General features: G+C 53.9%; 1 protein-coding gene across 3 annotated transcripts in view; it reads left to right on the plus strand.

Annotated features, from left to right (window-relative positions):
• Positions 1-16,328, plus strand: part of ECE1 (endothelin converting enzyme 1) — a 103,773-nt gene that overhangs the window by 69,160 nt on the left and 18,285 nt on the right. For all 3 annotated transcript variants that reach the window (XM_031464279.2, XM_064493954.1, XM_031464278.2), the window contains exons 5-9: positions 6,818-6,939; positions 8,141-8,287; positions 9,441-9,506; positions 10,481-10,672; positions 16,135-16,277. In XM_031464279.2, the coding sequence (XP_031320139.1) occupies positions 6,818-6,939; positions 8,141-8,287; positions 9,441-9,506; positions 10,481-10,672; positions 16,135-16,277 (670 nt within the window). The remainder of the gene's footprint in view (positions 1-6,817; positions 6,940-8,140; positions 8,288-9,440; positions 9,507-10,480; positions 10,673-16,134; positions 16,278-16,328) is intronic.

Here is a 16,328-nt window from a genome sequence, read left to right on the forward strand (position 1 = left end):
GTCTGTGGTAGCCAGACTGGAACTCAGGGATGTCCCTTCCCTAGCACCTAAAGACACAGGGGCTAAGCTGGGACCATCAACCGAAGCAGGAGGGTAGTCCAGGCAGGACAACAAGATGGGCTGGTGTCCCTGCTTTGGTCACCAGGACCTGGGTTCAAGTCCTGGCTCTGCCATGAACTGTGTGATCTTGGGTCAGTTACATAACCTTTCTGGGCTTCTTCTCTCATCAGTAAGTACAGTGAGAACCAGGCCTCCTCCAGGTTATGAAAATTAAATGGGAAAATATCTTTAAAGTGCTGTGCCTAGGCCGGCCATATTATGGAGGCTGCTGTCTGTGTTGGTGTCACTGTTCTTATTATCACCTTTGACCTTTGCCCGGCACTTGTCAGTTTACAGAGCTCTTTTGTAGATTCCATCTTACTTGACCCTGTGGGGTAGGAGCTAGGAAGGTATTGCTCACCCCACTTGACAGATAAGGAAACTGAAGTCCCGAGAACTCCTCGAGACAGGCTAGGAGGTGGCAGAGCTGGGGCTGCCTGACTCCTGGTCACGTGTCCTTTCCCTGTCCCACACCACCTCCTCCAGGTTCAAGGGGCGGTACGGCTCCCTGCCCATCTTGTTGGAGACGTCCTGCAGGAAGCAGAGAGCATTGAGAGCCCAAGAGAAAGAGGCTGACACTTGTTGAGTGTCTGCTCCCCACCCTGCTCTGTACCAGGCTCTTTATATCCGCTGCCTCCTTAATCCTCACAGCTACACTGGGACTGAGGAACAGTGGTTCCCATTTTACAGATGAGGAAACTGAGAGAAGTTAAGTAACTTTGCCACAGACACCCTGCCAGTACAGAATGGAGAGGGGCTCCAGCCCAGGGGCAGTTAGCACTGAGAGGGGATGGGAAGCAAGGCGTTGGGCCCTCTAACTCCCAGTCAGGCCCAGAAGCAGCCCTTTTATAGGGTGCCCGTGGGTCCTGATCCTGCTGGTTCTGGGGCTGGGTCTTTTCAGGAGGACCTTGGGTGTAGGCCAGGACAAGTCCATCCTCCTGTCCCTCTCCCCAGGTGGCAGGGCCTGCGAGGAGTGGCCTCAGTTCTGGGCTCTGGCCTTACATCCACACTGTCCCTGAGGGTCAAGGTGTGGTGGGGGAGCTGCACTGAGCTGGACATGGAACAGCCAGAACTCTGCATTCAAGCCCCTGGCCCTGGGGCCACAGCCTGGTGGTTATCAGGAGCCCAGGCATGCTAGCTCACCACGTGTGACCTTGGAAAAGCGACCTGGCTTCTCTCCAGCTTAGCTTCACTATCTGTAAAATGGAGATAATGATGCCACCTGACACTCAAGGTTACTGTGGAATGGTCTCACATGTGATGGGTCAGAGTGCTTAGCACAGAGCCTAGCACCTAATAGGTGCTCAGCATAACAGAGCTGCCCTTCCCGGTGGTGGAAGGTGAGTTCCAGCCCAGACCTCTCCCTGCAGGCTGTGTGACTGCAGAGAGGCTGAGGAGCCTCTCTGGGCATCAGCTCTTCCCCTCTAAAGTGGAAACTCACTCAGAGCACTGGTAGGATTGTTCTAAGGGTTAATTGGATGACTGAAGAAAGAGTAATTATTGCTTATTTTATTTCCTGTAGAAGCACTGATGGACCCTGTTATCAGGGAAGGGGGTACAGGGCATATCCATAACCATGCTGGGTTGTTTACTTGTATTATTTTATTTAAATTATGGAATAGGCTGTATCTGCCCATTTTCTAGATGAGACTCTTACATACAAAGGAAACGTATTTCCTAGGAAGTGGTAGAGCTGGGATTCAGCCCCAGAACAGTGGGTCCTCAGACCTGTATTTTTTCTCAGCTGTACACACTGAGGTCACAGAGCAGCCCAGAAATACAGTTTGCCAACCTCCTTTCCCCCGTGGCTGCATGACTGAGTTCTCCAGGCTGGGTGAGACCTGGCCCAGGCCCAATGAACACAGCAGCTGGAGTCACCTCCTGTCGTACTGACCAAGAGCTTCCTCACAAGACCTATCCTGGCTTCCCCTCCCCCTGGGCTCACTCCTGGGAACTGGTCTGGAAACAGCCCCTCACCTGTGGGCCTTCATACCTGGGGCTTTGATACCTGGAAACTCCTGAAGGGACAGGAAGCGGGTGAGTGGGTGACCAAAGTATGCAGGAACGTGGGCTGGTGCATTCTTGGGCTCAAGGCCAGGCTGGTTTCAGCTCCCCCAGACGTAGAGGTCAGCCAGCAGGCCTCAGGAGAGAGCTGGAGCTGAGGGGATTGGGACTCCAGGGGTACCTGGCTGTCCAAGCTGGCCTGGGGGGTGGCTTCTCTCGGAAGAGAAGGACCATTCAGAGGCTGAAGAGGGCTGGGTCAGCCAGCTGGGCGGAACAGCTATTACCAGCATCTTGCTGTGTGACCTCGGGCAAGCCGCTTCTTTCTGTAAACAGTGAATTCATTCTGGCTCCCTGAAAGGAAATCCAGGCAGATCTGTAGCAGGTGGGTTGAACCGGACCTAGTGCCACTGTGGCATGACCTGGCAGCCTGATGGCTAGAGGCGGGTGACCCCAGATGCATGAGACACAGATACCTCACCCAAAAGACACTCTGCACCCACCCGAGCTACCAGCTTGGGCTGTCTTTGTAGGAGACAACGGTGTGTCCTGCCTTTACCAGAGGAAGGATGCAGCTGAACCCGTCACCCCTTAGACTGGGCCTTGCCTTACGCTTTCCAGCTTGTGCTTTTAGCACAGACTGTTCCGCCATCTAGAAGGCCTACCCCACCCCTCCCTATCCTGCAAGACGTTTCTCATACCTGCTTCTTCTGTTATGCCTTCCATGGCTACCAAATGGCCTCTCTGGACTTGAGCTACAATTGTACGTTGTGTGCCTGTCATATTTACTATATTTTATGTTATAAGAAGAATGGCATGCAAAGAAAAATTGATCCCTGCGTGTTGTAACCATGTGCACAACACAGATTCCATAAAGAATGTTAGTGGTCTCCCTTTCTTCTACCCCTGATGCCAGTCTCCCTGAGAAATACAAATAGCATCATTCCAGTAGCATTGAATCTGGCCACATCAATGACTTGGCAGTTAGTCATGTTGCCCTGTGACATCGCTTCTATTTTTATTTTGATTTGTTTTTCCAATATTTACTGTCTACAGTACTTTCATCTTCCTGTGCATGTTGGAATCTCTATGGACAAGGTCTGCATCTGAAATGCTTTCTATTCAATATTGTGCTGGCAGCAGTGGGCCTTTCTTTCTGTTTGGGAAATGGTCAGATGGATTGATTGATGGATTGATCCAAGGATGGGAGTGGGTATCCAGGGCTTCTTAGGGCGGCTGGACTGCTTCAGGTCTGCCCCTGGTTTTCAGGCGAACCTGCAGGAAAGAGAAAGGGAGGCACAGAGAGCTTAGGCCTCTCTTCTGGCCTCAGCCACTCACTGGTGTGACCTTGGACCAGTTACTCAGCCTCTCGCCAGTGGAAACTGTTAAGACAAGATTTACACCCACAGCCACACCCACACACAGAGGAAGCAGTTCAACTTCCCAGGGAGGCTTAAAACCATGTGGGTTCAAATTCCAGCGTCCTGAGTATTAGCTCTGCCTCCCTCGGCGAGTCCCTTCATCTCCTTGTACGTCATTTTCCGCCTCTGTGAAATGGGGCAGCAGTATCCACCTCAGGGCGTCAGTGTGGTGATGAAAAGATCCCAGCACATGGCCGAACCAGCAGTGGTCATCAGTAAATGGCAATGGTCTTAGCTTGATTTTTGTTCTTCCACAAAAAAGGCACCTCCTTATCAGCTCCTCGTCTTACCCTCACCAGGTGGGGCTCCCAAGGCCAGTGTCTGAACTGCTTCTGTGTTTTATCTGAAACAAACGCTGGTCCTGTCCTGATGTGGAGTCGGGCCCCACATGGTCCTGGCCAGCCAGCCCAGCTGCCGCGCAGAGAGGGTGGGGTGCCGCTACTGCCGAATATGCAGTGACCCCCATCCCTGCAGCCCGCCCAGCTGCGGGAGCGTTTGTTTCCTCCCTGGGAGCGATGTGGGAAAGGGTGTTCCAATAAAAACTCCCAGAGGAAGAAGCGGGCCGATTAAACGGTGTGCTGTCTTTCCTCTCTGGGACTTTGGGGAAGTGACTGAGGAAGTTTCTGGAATTCTGGGTCCCTGGGAGGAAGTACCCAGGCTGTTGGGAGCCCTGTTGTCTGGCCCTGGACTGTCAAATTGTTTCCATACCCCTGGGGCCCAGGAAGTGCTACCATCTCCAAAAGGTGGCCCCTTGCTGGGTCATGGAAGCCGCCCAGTTGATTCCTCCTGGCCTGCTCCCTCCTTCGGGGAAGTAAACACAGGCAGGCTGTCTTAAAGAAAACCAGGCTTTTAACTGTGACTGATTTCACTCTGAAATCGTCTCCTCCCTCAGGCTGACGTGACTGATGCCTTTCTCTGCGGAGTTCCCAGAACACTCCTTCAGTTAACACTCAGCAGTTATGTACAGTCCACTGTGCCAGCATCGTGTAAGGCATAACCGTCTTTTCTCACTGTAAGGAGCACAGCCAGGCTGTTTCTTGGGAGCCTTTCTTTGGGCCTCTTATCTAGGTGGCCTTGGGGCCACCGAGGAGGGAAATGCCAGCTGTTTCGAGGGCCAGAGCACACAGAGCGTGCCTCCCTCACTGCTGGCCTGGCATTTCAGGGTCATGGCCAGAGCCACTGTGAGCAGTGGGATGCCGCTTCTGGGGTCTGGTGAGCAGTGACGGTTCTTCAAGAGCCTAGCTGCTGGGGGATGTTGTTACCGAAACTAGACCCCTGGGAGGTGGGTGGGGAACCCCCTTTGCTTTCCCTGATGTTCTGCTTCCTGAATCTGAGGAGCAGGGCACAGTCCAGCTTCCGCCACATTACCCTCCCCCTCCAGAAGGCTCTTCTCATGCTCCGGCAGGGCCTGGGGGACAGCAGGTGTTTCCAGGGCCTGGCAGTGGTCGCCTGTGGTCTCCATCCTAGCCCCTCGGCACGCAGGCCCCTGGACCTCTGTCTCCATATCTCCCTTCAAACTAGCCCCAGGCTAATCCCATCCGCTGTTCAGGGCTATCACTCTGACTTCAGCAAGTGATGCTGTTTATGGTAAGACTTGAGGGGCAGGGGAGCCCATGGAACAGAGCTGGGAAAGCTGATTAGACTGATCAGGAAATGACACTTGCCCTTTGAAACAGGCTGCACCAAATGGATTTCTTTTCTCCAAACAGCTTGCTCAGTTTTCCTCATACTGTCCATATTTCCCCAAACCTGCTGCCCTTTCCCCTCATTTCTACCTGGTGAATAACTTTTCATCCTTCAGAACCAGCTCAAATAGTGGAACGTCCTCTGGAGACACCCCCACCCCAACCCTCCTCATACCACCAATGGGTGTGACTTTTCTATGGGTCTCAAAACCATTGGCATTAATCAGAGCACTCTCCTGTCGTGCAGTCACACCTGTGTCACCTTATGACCAAGGGCTCTCTAGGGGCAGTAATGGATATTATTCATGTCCGTAAAGCCTAGTGCCCAGCCTGGTGCCTGGCACCCAGTGGGTGCTCCGCATTGAGGCCCTTCATTAATGAGCATCTGAGGAGAAGCTTCCCAGGCAAGAGGGCCTCTGAGGGGCCTTGAAGGCTGTGTGGGGTTTGACAGTGTCCCACGTAGAAGGCCAGGGTGAGTTTTCTCTTTGTGTGTTTACTTGTTTGTTGCCTGTGTCCTCACTCTGGAAGGGAAGTTCTGTGGGGACAGGGATGTTGTCTTTTGCGTCCCCAAAGCTTCCACAGAGCCCAGCACAGGGAAGGCACCTAGTATCTGTTTAGTGGATGAATGGATGAAGTTCTGCCAGAAGTCTTCGTGGTGGAGGCAGGGTTTAGGGGACTCTTTGAAGGAAGCAAAAGAAGGAGTTTCAGGGTCCAGGAAGAATGAGTATGAAATGAGGAAAAGTGGCTGGAGCAGTGAGGAGCTCCCCAGGGTGGGGAGCAGAATGGACCGAAGGAGTGGAGGGGATCGGGGACCCCGGCGGGGTCTGGAGCAGGGCGCTGAGACAAAGGCTCAGGCCCAGGAGCCCTGGCACGTGGCAGATCCTTCGTGCCCTGAACTGTGGGGAGCGGTCACCTTCCCTGGGTGCCGACGGGACCCTGCCCCTGGCTTGTGCACGTAGAGGAACATGGCCCTCAGCACGTGGCATCCAGACCAGGGCACCAAGAATAAGGAGAAGGGACAGAGTCTCCCGGGGGTCCTGGTGTAAGGGATTGAGATGCTGCTTGCGGGGGTTGGGAAGGAACATGGCAGACGGCCTCTGCATCAACTCCAAGTCTGATGAACACACCCGCCCCTCTCAGGGAGAAGCGGAAAGTCAGTTCATAATGAATGAGGCCTTTAAAGCTTCCGTCCAAGTCCAGTCATTATTGCAAGAAAGGTCATCTGGGATCTGACGACCAAGATAGGTCCCTGTCCCACGAGCCGGGCGGGGGTGTTTGGGCCACGTGCTGGCTGGCGGAAAAGGCAGGCTGTCCTCCTGCTGGGGGGCCTGTGCTGCCAATCCAGGGACATGTGTGTGGACCCATCCAGCAGAGGGGGAGAAACACGGTCCTGACTCGCAGTCACCTGAAATGAGGAGTGCCTCTGGTGTGCCCGGCCTGCCCACTGGCGGTCACATCCCCATCATGACTGGGTTCCTCACCTGCACCGACAGGCAGAAGTCCGAGCTCTTCTCACAGCTGAGAACACCAAGGCTCTGAGAGACACTTGCCCAGGGCCACCCAGTGTGCAAGTGGGAGCGTGTTGCAAACTGCTGTCCTCTGTCATTCCAGAAAACTCCACTGCCAGTGTGAGTGAGGCGGAAAGGAAGGCCCAGGTGTATTACCGTGCGTGTATGAATGAAACCAGGATTGAGGAGCTCAAGGCCAAGCCCCTGATGGAGCTGATCGAGAAGGTGAACCCTTGCCCTGCCCCTCCTCCAGCCCTCTCCCTTTTACCCCTGTCCCGTCCCCATACTCCTCTTACCCCTGCCCCCTGCCCCAGCTTCCGTCCCAGCTCTCAGCTACCACCAGGACCCCGCCACCTCACCCCTCCAGCCACCTCACCCACCTGGATCAGAGTCTGTCTGTCTGCTGACGGGTCGGGCTGAGTGTGTGTGCGCATACGTGTGCACCTCGGCATAGCCGGGAACGTCTTGTGTCGTTGTGTGGGGATGTATGTCACGTGTGTGTCTCTGGGCACCTGTGAGTGGTCCACAGGCCAGCTTTACAAGGAAAATGTTTCTCTATGTTGCCGCTTCCTTTTCCTCAGAGGGCATGTTTGTGTGTGAGGTGGGGTTTGTTCTGGAAGGACCAACAGAAAGCCTTGGATCAGAAGCAGAGCCCTCCCTGTGAGGAGGGCCGCACTGACCTGGGGCCTCCGCGTCCTGCTGAGCAGAATGAGTCTTTTTCTTCCTGGGCACCTTCCAGTCAGCTTCAGATGGACTCTGAGGGGACTGCCCAAAGCCGGCCGGGCTACCCAGCACATATGGAAGGGTGGCCTGGGTGTTTTCTGGCAGCCTTCTGCTCCCTCCCCCAATTCCTCTTACCCCTGCCCCTCCCCCTGCTGGGTGGGGCACTGGCAGATGGGGAGCTGTGGGCACTGGGGAGTGGACAGTCCCTCCCCTCTGGCACAGGCCTCACGTGCCAACACTGACCCAACCAGGGAAGACTGAGGAGATTAAAAAAGTCCCAGCTCTGAGAGAAACTCAAATCAATCATAATTCATTGACCTCTTAAAAAATATAGACCTTTTTTTTATGGACAGTTGAATTTCTGATGTAATAGGAATTATATTCACTGTAGTTCATTGAGTATTCAAAAGTGAACAGAGTACAGGAAAAGTCTCCTTCCCATCCCCTTCCCCAGCCACCTAGGGAGCAGCCACATGTGGCTTCATGACTCTCCTGTTTAGGCTAAGTCTTTGCTCCCTGGGGATCTCCGGCTCACTGGCTGGAAACCCCTAATGAAAACAGACAGTCCCTTTCATTTGCTCCTGAGGCTCAGATAGGCCAGGGGGCTGCAGAGGGTCACAGAGCAAGTCAGCCGCAGAATCAGAATCTCCCCCGGGGTCTCCCACCACCTCATCCCCTCCCCATTCCCTCTCCATCCCCACAGCTTGGGGGCTGGAACATCACTGGGCCCTGGGACAAGGACAACTTCCAGGACACCCTGCAGGTGGTCACATCCCACTACCGCACCTCGCCCTTCTTCTCCGTCTACGTTAGCGCCGACTCCAAGAACTCCAACAGCAACGTGATCCAGGTGAGCTGGCCTGGAGGCCCAGGAAGAGGATGGGGCATGATCTCAGGGCCTGCTTAAAGTTTAGCAAGCAGCGGGGTAGGGGGCTTGCCCTGGGCTGCAGGTTTCTGGTTTCTGGGCCTTGGTTATTTCTGCAGGCTCCCAACTGTGAGATTTTTGCAGGCAAGAGGTTGTGAAAGGGCAGGCTTGTCTTCCTTGAGTGGGTGGGCTCACTGCCGCACAGGTGAATCTTTGGGGTTCTGATTGGTCACTGTGTACCCCAAGAGTGATGTCAATTTCTGGGCACAGCTGGAGCCACCTCCTGGTCTCCCCACCTCAGCCCCCGAACTTCATGGCTCTGCTTGGGATGGCTTTGAGTCCATCTCTTCCTGCCAGAGCCTGCCCCAGACTGAGTATCAGAACACCCAGGGGAGCTCCAGCCCTGGTCTGCCCATCCTCGGATGCAGAGGCAAGAGACCCAGGCTGGGGGTCCTGAAGACTGAGTTCCCACCCACCTCTGCCACTCACTCACTGTGTGACCTGGGGCAAGTGCCTCAACCTCTCTGAGCTGCAGTTTCCCTATCAGTCAAATGAACTATATAACACCCACTCTAGGTAGCTCAAAGTGGTTCTGATAAGGGTCAAGTAGCTATCAGGGACTGACCCTCCCCACCCACCCAGCAATCAGCAAGCCCCTCGCTGGCACTCTGTCCTTGAATTTTCATCCCAGCTCTGAGGGTCAGATGTTATTTCCCCTATTTTCCAAATGAAGAACCTGAGGACCAGAAAGGTTCAGTAACTTGACCAAAGTGACAGAGCTTGTGAGTGGCTCTCAACCGCTCACCATCCTGGGAAGAGTAACGAGGCAGAGGTGCTCTGCTGAGCCTCGGAGGAGTTTAAAGAGGAAGGTGGCTCCGTCTGGCCCTTCAGAAGGGCCTGGAATCTCTGCATCTGACCACGTGTGTGGGAAGGAACACAGCCCCACATGTGTCTGTCCCCTCACTGGGGGCCCATACTGGGGTGGCCTCAGCTACCAGCCTGTGCTCCTGCTGCTGGGGCCTGAGCTAGTTCTCTCTTGCTATGTGCCAGCTGTCTCCACGGTGGGCAGAGGCCGTGCCTGTGCAGGTGTGTGCATATGTGACAGGTTATCCCCTCTCATTCCTGCCTTTCTCTCCAGGTGGACCAGTCTGGCCTGGGCTTACCCTCAAGGGACTATTACCTGAACAAAACTGAAAATGAGAAGGTAGGTGTGCCTCTTCAGAGAGAGTGGCTCCTGTGTAGCCACCTCTCTCCCTGGTTTGTCCCCATCAGGGTCCCCTCAGTGTCCACACCTGTGCAGGTCTTTAAAGCTGAAGGAGCACAGAGGTGTCACTTACCTAATAAATGATAGACAGTCCCTGGCAGGGAAGGGATGTCATTTGTCCCCATTCTAGATTGAGGCTTTTTCACATTCAGGCACCATGGACACAGTGGGCAGGGGACAAGTGTCATTTGTCCCCATTCTCAAGCAAGGCAGTGATAATGGCCACCACCTCTTATACACATTACCTCTGGCCTTCCAACTAACCCTGAGATTCTCATCCAGGTCCACTAACTCCAAAGCCCGCACCTCTCCCTCCCCCGGCTGTCTTTCGTGATGTCCTGGGGAGACCTGGTCTGAGGTTCATTGTCTGTGCATTCATGATCCCACCCCCTTGTACTGAGCAAGTTCCTACTAAGTGCCTGATGCTGGGGAGAAAACGGTGAACAAGACTGGCCTGGTCCCCGCCGCACAGGACTCTGAGCCTAGGAGGGGAGGCAGATGTTGAATAACTAACCACCGGATTAGCAGCATGATGACAAATTATGATAAGGGAAGGGTGAGCTGAGAAAGTAACCCAGGGACCTAATTCAGATGTGGGAGCTTGGTAGAGCAGGGTGGTTCAAAAGAAGCATACCCCAAGAACTGAGAGATGGCCCCATTGGTGGCTGTCCTGTGACAAGTGTCCAGGAGGGAGTGTGGGCCAGGGCAGGGCTTTATCCTGAGAGCCACAGGGAACCAGTGAAGAGAGGCACTGCCAGAATCATTCCTGAAGCTAGTTTCCAGCATGTTTTCCGGGGTCAACACCCAGCCCCGACGCTCCCTGCACTGGGCTGCAGCTGGCCTGCCCCACCCTGTCCCCCTTGTCCAGTGGGCAGTGGCAGCCTCTGATGGATGGGGGGTGCCGGGTCCCACAGGTGCTGACGGGATACCTGAACTACATGGTCCAGCTGGGGAAGCTGCTGGGCGGAGGGGATGAGGACTCCATCCGGCCCCAGATGCAGCAGATCCTGGACTTTGAGACAGCGCTGGCCAACATCACCATCCCCCAGGAGAAGCGCCGGGACGAGGAGCTCATCTACCACAAAGTTACGGCGGCCGAGCTGCAGGTAACTGAGCTCTGCATGGCGGTGGGGATAGCCATGGAATTCAGGACGTAGGGCGCCGGGCTGGGGGTGTTTACACTTACTTCATCAGACCCTCAGGACAGCCCCATGAAGCAGGGGTGGTTGTTATCCTCAATTCACAGATGGAACTGAGGCTCAGAGAGGTAGAGTTACCTGCTGAAGGCCACACAGCTGGTGACTCCGAAGGTAGTCTCTTGCCCTACGCCAGGCTGCTTCTCTGAAACAGCATTTACCTGGGAAGACTCTGTGGTCATAATAGCTCACGTGGATTGAGCATTTCTGGTCTCGAGCTCAGTTGCATCAAGTCTGGTGTACAGCAAATGAACGTGAGGGGTGGGTTCTGTCGTCACCTCCCTTTTCCAAGCCAGGGGGTTAGGTGACGTGTTCCTAGGTGGCAGTGGAGCTGGGCACTGGACTCAGGCTTGGCTCACTGAAGCTCTGCTCTTGACCGAGACCCCTGGCGATCTCCTGGAGCTGTAAAATCCGAATTGCAATGCTCTCTGTACTGAGTGTAACCCATCTGAGAAGACGGCCCCTCTGTAAGTCAGCCTCTACCAAAGGCTGCCCCCTGGTGGCTACTTGGGACTTGCAGGTGGTGAATTGATGGCCTGCCGGTTTGTTCCTTCTTTCCAGTTCATGGCAGGTTGGTGTCCAGCCTTCTCCCAGGTTCTGGGGTCACAGAGGAACCAGCACAGTGACTTTGGCCAATATTCCCATTTCCTGCCATGGGATTCTTGGCTGGGCTCGCTCTTCCACTGGGAAGGATGTCCACACCTCTCCACCAAAGTGCCTCCTCCCTTTTTTCTTCCTCTTCCCAGCCAAGTCCTGCCCACCCATTAGAGTTTGGCTCGTTTCCTCTCCTTTTGTGAAGAACACCTGGGCCCCTACCCCTTTGTCTCCTCCGTCCCTCCCTCCGACAAGGGTCTGTGGGGCCACCTTGGGACTTGATCTTGATGTGCTTCCAGGCAGGTCGGGGGCACCAGTGCGGAAAGAACCCCAGTCTCACTGCTGAGTGCCTTGGGCAAGAGAGGCAGGACCCGGGGGCCAGGGGCAGGACGAAGTCGGGGAGGGTAGGTCTAAAGATTGGGTGAGCAGTAGCTGGGCAGACTGGGTGTCCCAGGCAGAGGTGTGGTCCACGCAGAGGCTGGGGATGATGGCAAGAGAGCCTGGCCTCCTTCTGGGGGCCAGCTGCCCATTAGGTCCCCAGAGAAGCTGGCATCAGGGTGAGTGGTGCTGGCTGGGTTGTTATGGAGATGAGCAGCCTGTGTTGGGCACCATCTGGCACTGTTTTTCCGCTCTGAGGCCAGGAGGTCAAGGGAGATGCTGTTTGTGCAACATAATTTGATTTCATCCAGTTGCCCAGTTCTCAGCCCAAGAGACTCTGGCCATCCCTCCCCACAACGGTGGCCACGATGCTGACTGACAGCCTGAGAGTGGGCGAGGAAGCACAGTAGCCCCGGGCACATCTGCCCCAGCTCGGGTTCCAGGTTCTAGCCCCAGATGTCCTGTCACCTTTACTTTTGCTCTGTTCTTCCAAGCAAGAAAGGAAAGGCTTTTCCTCCCACCCAGCTGCAGAGCTGCCAGCATGGGGAGGCTTTTAGCAGAGGCAGCAGCCAAGCAGTGGTGTGAGCCCCGGGCTTGGAGTCAGAAGACCACTCCAGCCCAGCCCCACCATGAGCCTTGGGCAAGTCACATAACCTCTGATTTGAGCCTTAGTTTCCTTCCTTGTAAAATTGTCTTCACTCACTCATTCACACCTGCTCTGTTCTGGAAGACAGAGAGAAATGAAGGGCAGCCTCTGCCCTCATAGGGGCAGTGGTTCTCACCTCCAGGGCACAGATTTCTTTGAGGACAGGTTGAAAACTACTACATTTCTCCCAGAAGAAATGGGCATGGGTACATAGAAAAATAAAATTGTGTCTAGCATCTCAAAAAGTCCTGGACCCCTGAAGCCTGGTGCCCTGGATGGGTACTGGCTGGGCCTGCCCGGGGGCTGCATGATGCTGAGACGAGGCAGAGGATGAGGGCTCATTTTGTAAACTGCCGTGTGTGATTCTAACACATTACAGTGATTGTTACCGGTATTATTCCTTTGCTGTTGGTGATGACAACCCACGTCTCCAGCCCTGAAGAATTTGATTCTCGGACAGAAAGTGTCTTTGTGTTCCCTAGTATCCGGAAATTTGGTTTTCTTCCTGTAGTCCAGGTGTCTCAGGGAAAGGTGTGCCACTTTTTTCACAATGTCCTTCTAGGCTCGCCCACGGAATGCCGGGTGGTTCTAGCCTGGCCCCCAGCAGCAGAACCTGAATTCAGAGCCATGAATCAGACATCTTTGTGTTGCTTCTCTAAGGGCCTGAGGACCTTCCCATGCCTTTCCAGGACCTTCCACACCAAAAGCTGATTGGGAATGAGCCCCACCCTCTGCTCTCAATTCTCCAGCTGAGACAGAGCCTAAGCGCATCCTCTTTTCTCTCCCACTTTGCAAGCCCACTTGAGCTGGGTGGATGGTGACCAGCAGTTCTCTTTGGCTGCGGGTGTGGAAAATAGAGCTCATTGGTGTGCCCCAAAGGATTTGAGTCACAAGTGGAATGTCTGGTTGGTTAAAACAGCCATCTCCATGGAGACAGGCACACGTGTTTATTTTAGGAGTTCGCTAAAGCAATAAAGATTGAAAATGTGACAATCCTGGTATTGAACACACCTTATTTCAGAGTCGTGGAAATTTACCTGCACAGAACACCTGCTCTCCTAAAGGAACAGGCTTGGGTTAGGTATCTAGAAATTTATCACCACCTGGTATCTATACCCCGATCAGAGAGTTCTAGTCGCCTGCAGTTCCTGAAGCTCTTGTTAATTGTACAAACAACAACATTTTGTAAACTTAGCAATTTTCCCAGGGGTCTTTGCCAGCAGTCGTGCAGTTGGGTGGCTCTAAGTCCATCTCACCTGGACACTTTCAAATTTTGCAGCCACAGAAATTTGAGGAGGAGCTCCAGATGTTACCTGCTTGGGAGTGGCGGGGAGTGGCTCCTGCCAGGAAGAGAGGGTGGAATGGACAAGCCAGGGAACAAAGAAACTCAGTTTATTGAGTAAGCCATCCCGAGAGGCACAGAGCAGCCAGGTGTTGGCAGGAATCGTTTTCTCCATTTTAGAGGAAGGGTGCAAAGTGACTTGAGGTCCCAGAGCTGGTTCATGGTGGGAACCCCAAACCAGGTCTCACTCCCAGACAGGGCTCTTCCTGTCATCTTGCTGCCAGACAGGCAGGGGTGTGCTGAGGCTCCCTGGGCCCTGCTCTTCCGACCCCGGTGGGTGGTTTGCAGTAGGTCATGGTGGGAATACAAATTGTTCCCCATCACTGAGAGCCAATTGTTAAATGTTTACCGGCACACCACGGCCTGCAGGACCTGCCCTCCTCTGTCACCACGGCCCACAGGACCTGCCCTCCTCTGTCCTTTGAGGTCCTTGTTCCCCAACAGCTGAGCAGCCCTTTAAAACCAGACAGACTGTGAAGTGGAAGGTTTTTATGGCTGTCTCTGCCCCTGAAGACGTTAAAAATATTTACCACAGGTTATGGATTCATCGATGTTACCGACTGCCATGGAATAAGAGGAGACACAGTGACAGCAACTGCACTACTGTTGGTCAAGCCCCTCTCATGCCAGGCACGTGTGCACATTCTTAGTTGATCTTATGTATGAAAACCATTTATAACGCATCTCTCACTTCCTCCATTTGTCTTGCATTGGCCTTTTTTCAAGGGAACAGAGAACAGAGTTTGGAATCAGGCCCAGGACTGCTCTTAGGAGACCTTGAGCGATGATTGTAATAGCTAATCAATGATTATAATAGTTAACATCAACTGAGTGCCTGCTAAATGCCAGAGACCATTCTAAGCGATTGACATTACAGGCATTTTTGCTGTAACACAGTGCATGCAGTCCTGAAAAACCTTGCGTCCTGTAAAATGATGGACCAAAAATAACTAAAAATAACAGAACATATGGGAAAAATAGTACCAGAGCAGACCATTCAAAAGTTGTATAACTTTGCTTGAGAACATCATGCTGAGTGAAATTAGCCAGTCGCACAGGGACAAGTACTGTGTGGTCCCACTTACATGAGGTAGCTAGAGTAGTCCGATCCATAGACAGAAAGTAGAAGGGTGCTTGTCCCGGCCTGAGGGAGGGGCCTGAGGGGAGTTATTGTTTAATCAGTGCAGAGTTTCAGTTTTGCAAGGTGAAATCTGGGGATGGATGGTGGTGATGTTTGCACAACGACTAGAAGGTACTTAATGCCACTGAACTGTACACTTAGACACAGCTAAGGTGGTAAATTACATTGTGTGTATTTTACCATAGTTTTTTTTTTTTTAAGTTATGTAGCTTGTAATCAAAACACTTACAAGACAGTAACTGGGACCTTGAAAGGTAGCTCAGTGTGGCTGGAGGCTGCCTGGTGGGAAATGGAACTGTGGGCTGTGGACACAGACCCTGCCCACGGACGGGAGCTCGGCACGACGGGGCTGCCCTTAGGTGGGCCCAGGGCTGGTGCAGCCTGCTGGGGGCTGGGAGTGTGCCTCTATGGGTAGGGAGCCCCAGGAACAGGTGCTCGTTTTTAAATTATCTCAAAATAGAGCTGACAGCTTCCTGTGTGTGCATCAGCTGAGCTGAGAGCTCTTCCTTTCTTGCTGAAGGATGTCATCCTACCCTTGCTTTTCCAGATCCCTTGCCTGAGAAAAGCCCCCCGTGGGAACACTTTACACACCCTACCACTGTCACCTTTGCAGTTACCAGGCATCTAGAAGGCTGATCGTGTAGAAGCTAACTGATGATAGGGAAGCACCTGTTGAGTAGAACAGACGGGATTAGCTTGTCTCATCCTCCCACCAACCCTGGGAGGTGGGTTCTGTGATGAAGACAAGCGTCACTTTCCAGATGAGACCCTGGAGCACAGAGGGGTTCATCTGCTTACTCCAAGTCACACAGCTAGGAAGAGTATGAACCCAGGCAGTTTGGCTCCAGATTCTACACACATCCATCACAGACCCATCTGAGGCTTAGTTTCTCCATCAATAAAGTGGGGATAACGGTCCCTGCCGCCGAGGCTTGTCGTGAGGTCCAACTGAGAGAAGCTGTGTGAGTCTCTTGCAGTGGCGCCAGAGGGGATTGACCAACAGTAGCGGTGGCTGCCGTCATTGTGTCTCTCTTACTCCTTGTCAAGTGTCAGGTGGGTGTTTGGCGCCTTGCGGTTCTGTGTAGTGTCTCTGATGGAACTCAGGCAGCTGTGTTTGCCCTCTGCCCCTACCCTGGCAGCCAGCGCCCAGCTCTCTGCTTTGTCTGGGGCAGGGGAGGCACAAGGACGCCTTCTTTGCAAGAATGCCTGGGAGACCTGGGCTCTGAAGAGCAACAGCCCAGCCAGAGCCACGCTTTCCTCTCCCCTTCCAGGCCCTGGCGCCCGCCATCAGCTGGCTGCCCTTCCTCAACACCATCTTCCACCCCGTGGAGATCAACGAATCCGAGCCTATCGTGGTCTACGACAAGGAGTACCTGGGGCAGGTCTCCGCCCTCATCAACAACACGGACAAGTGGTGAGGGCGCCCGGAGGCCTGGGGCGGGCCCCCGCGGTCACACACATTCTC

Source organism: Camelus dromedarius, chromosome 14, assembly GCF_036321535.1.
Source record: "Camelus dromedarius isolate mCamDro1 chromosome 14, mCamDro1.pat, whole genome shotgun sequence".
Taxonomy (NCBI): Eukaryota; Metazoa; Chordata; class Mammalia; order Artiodactyla; family Camelidae; genus Camelus; species Camelus dromedarius.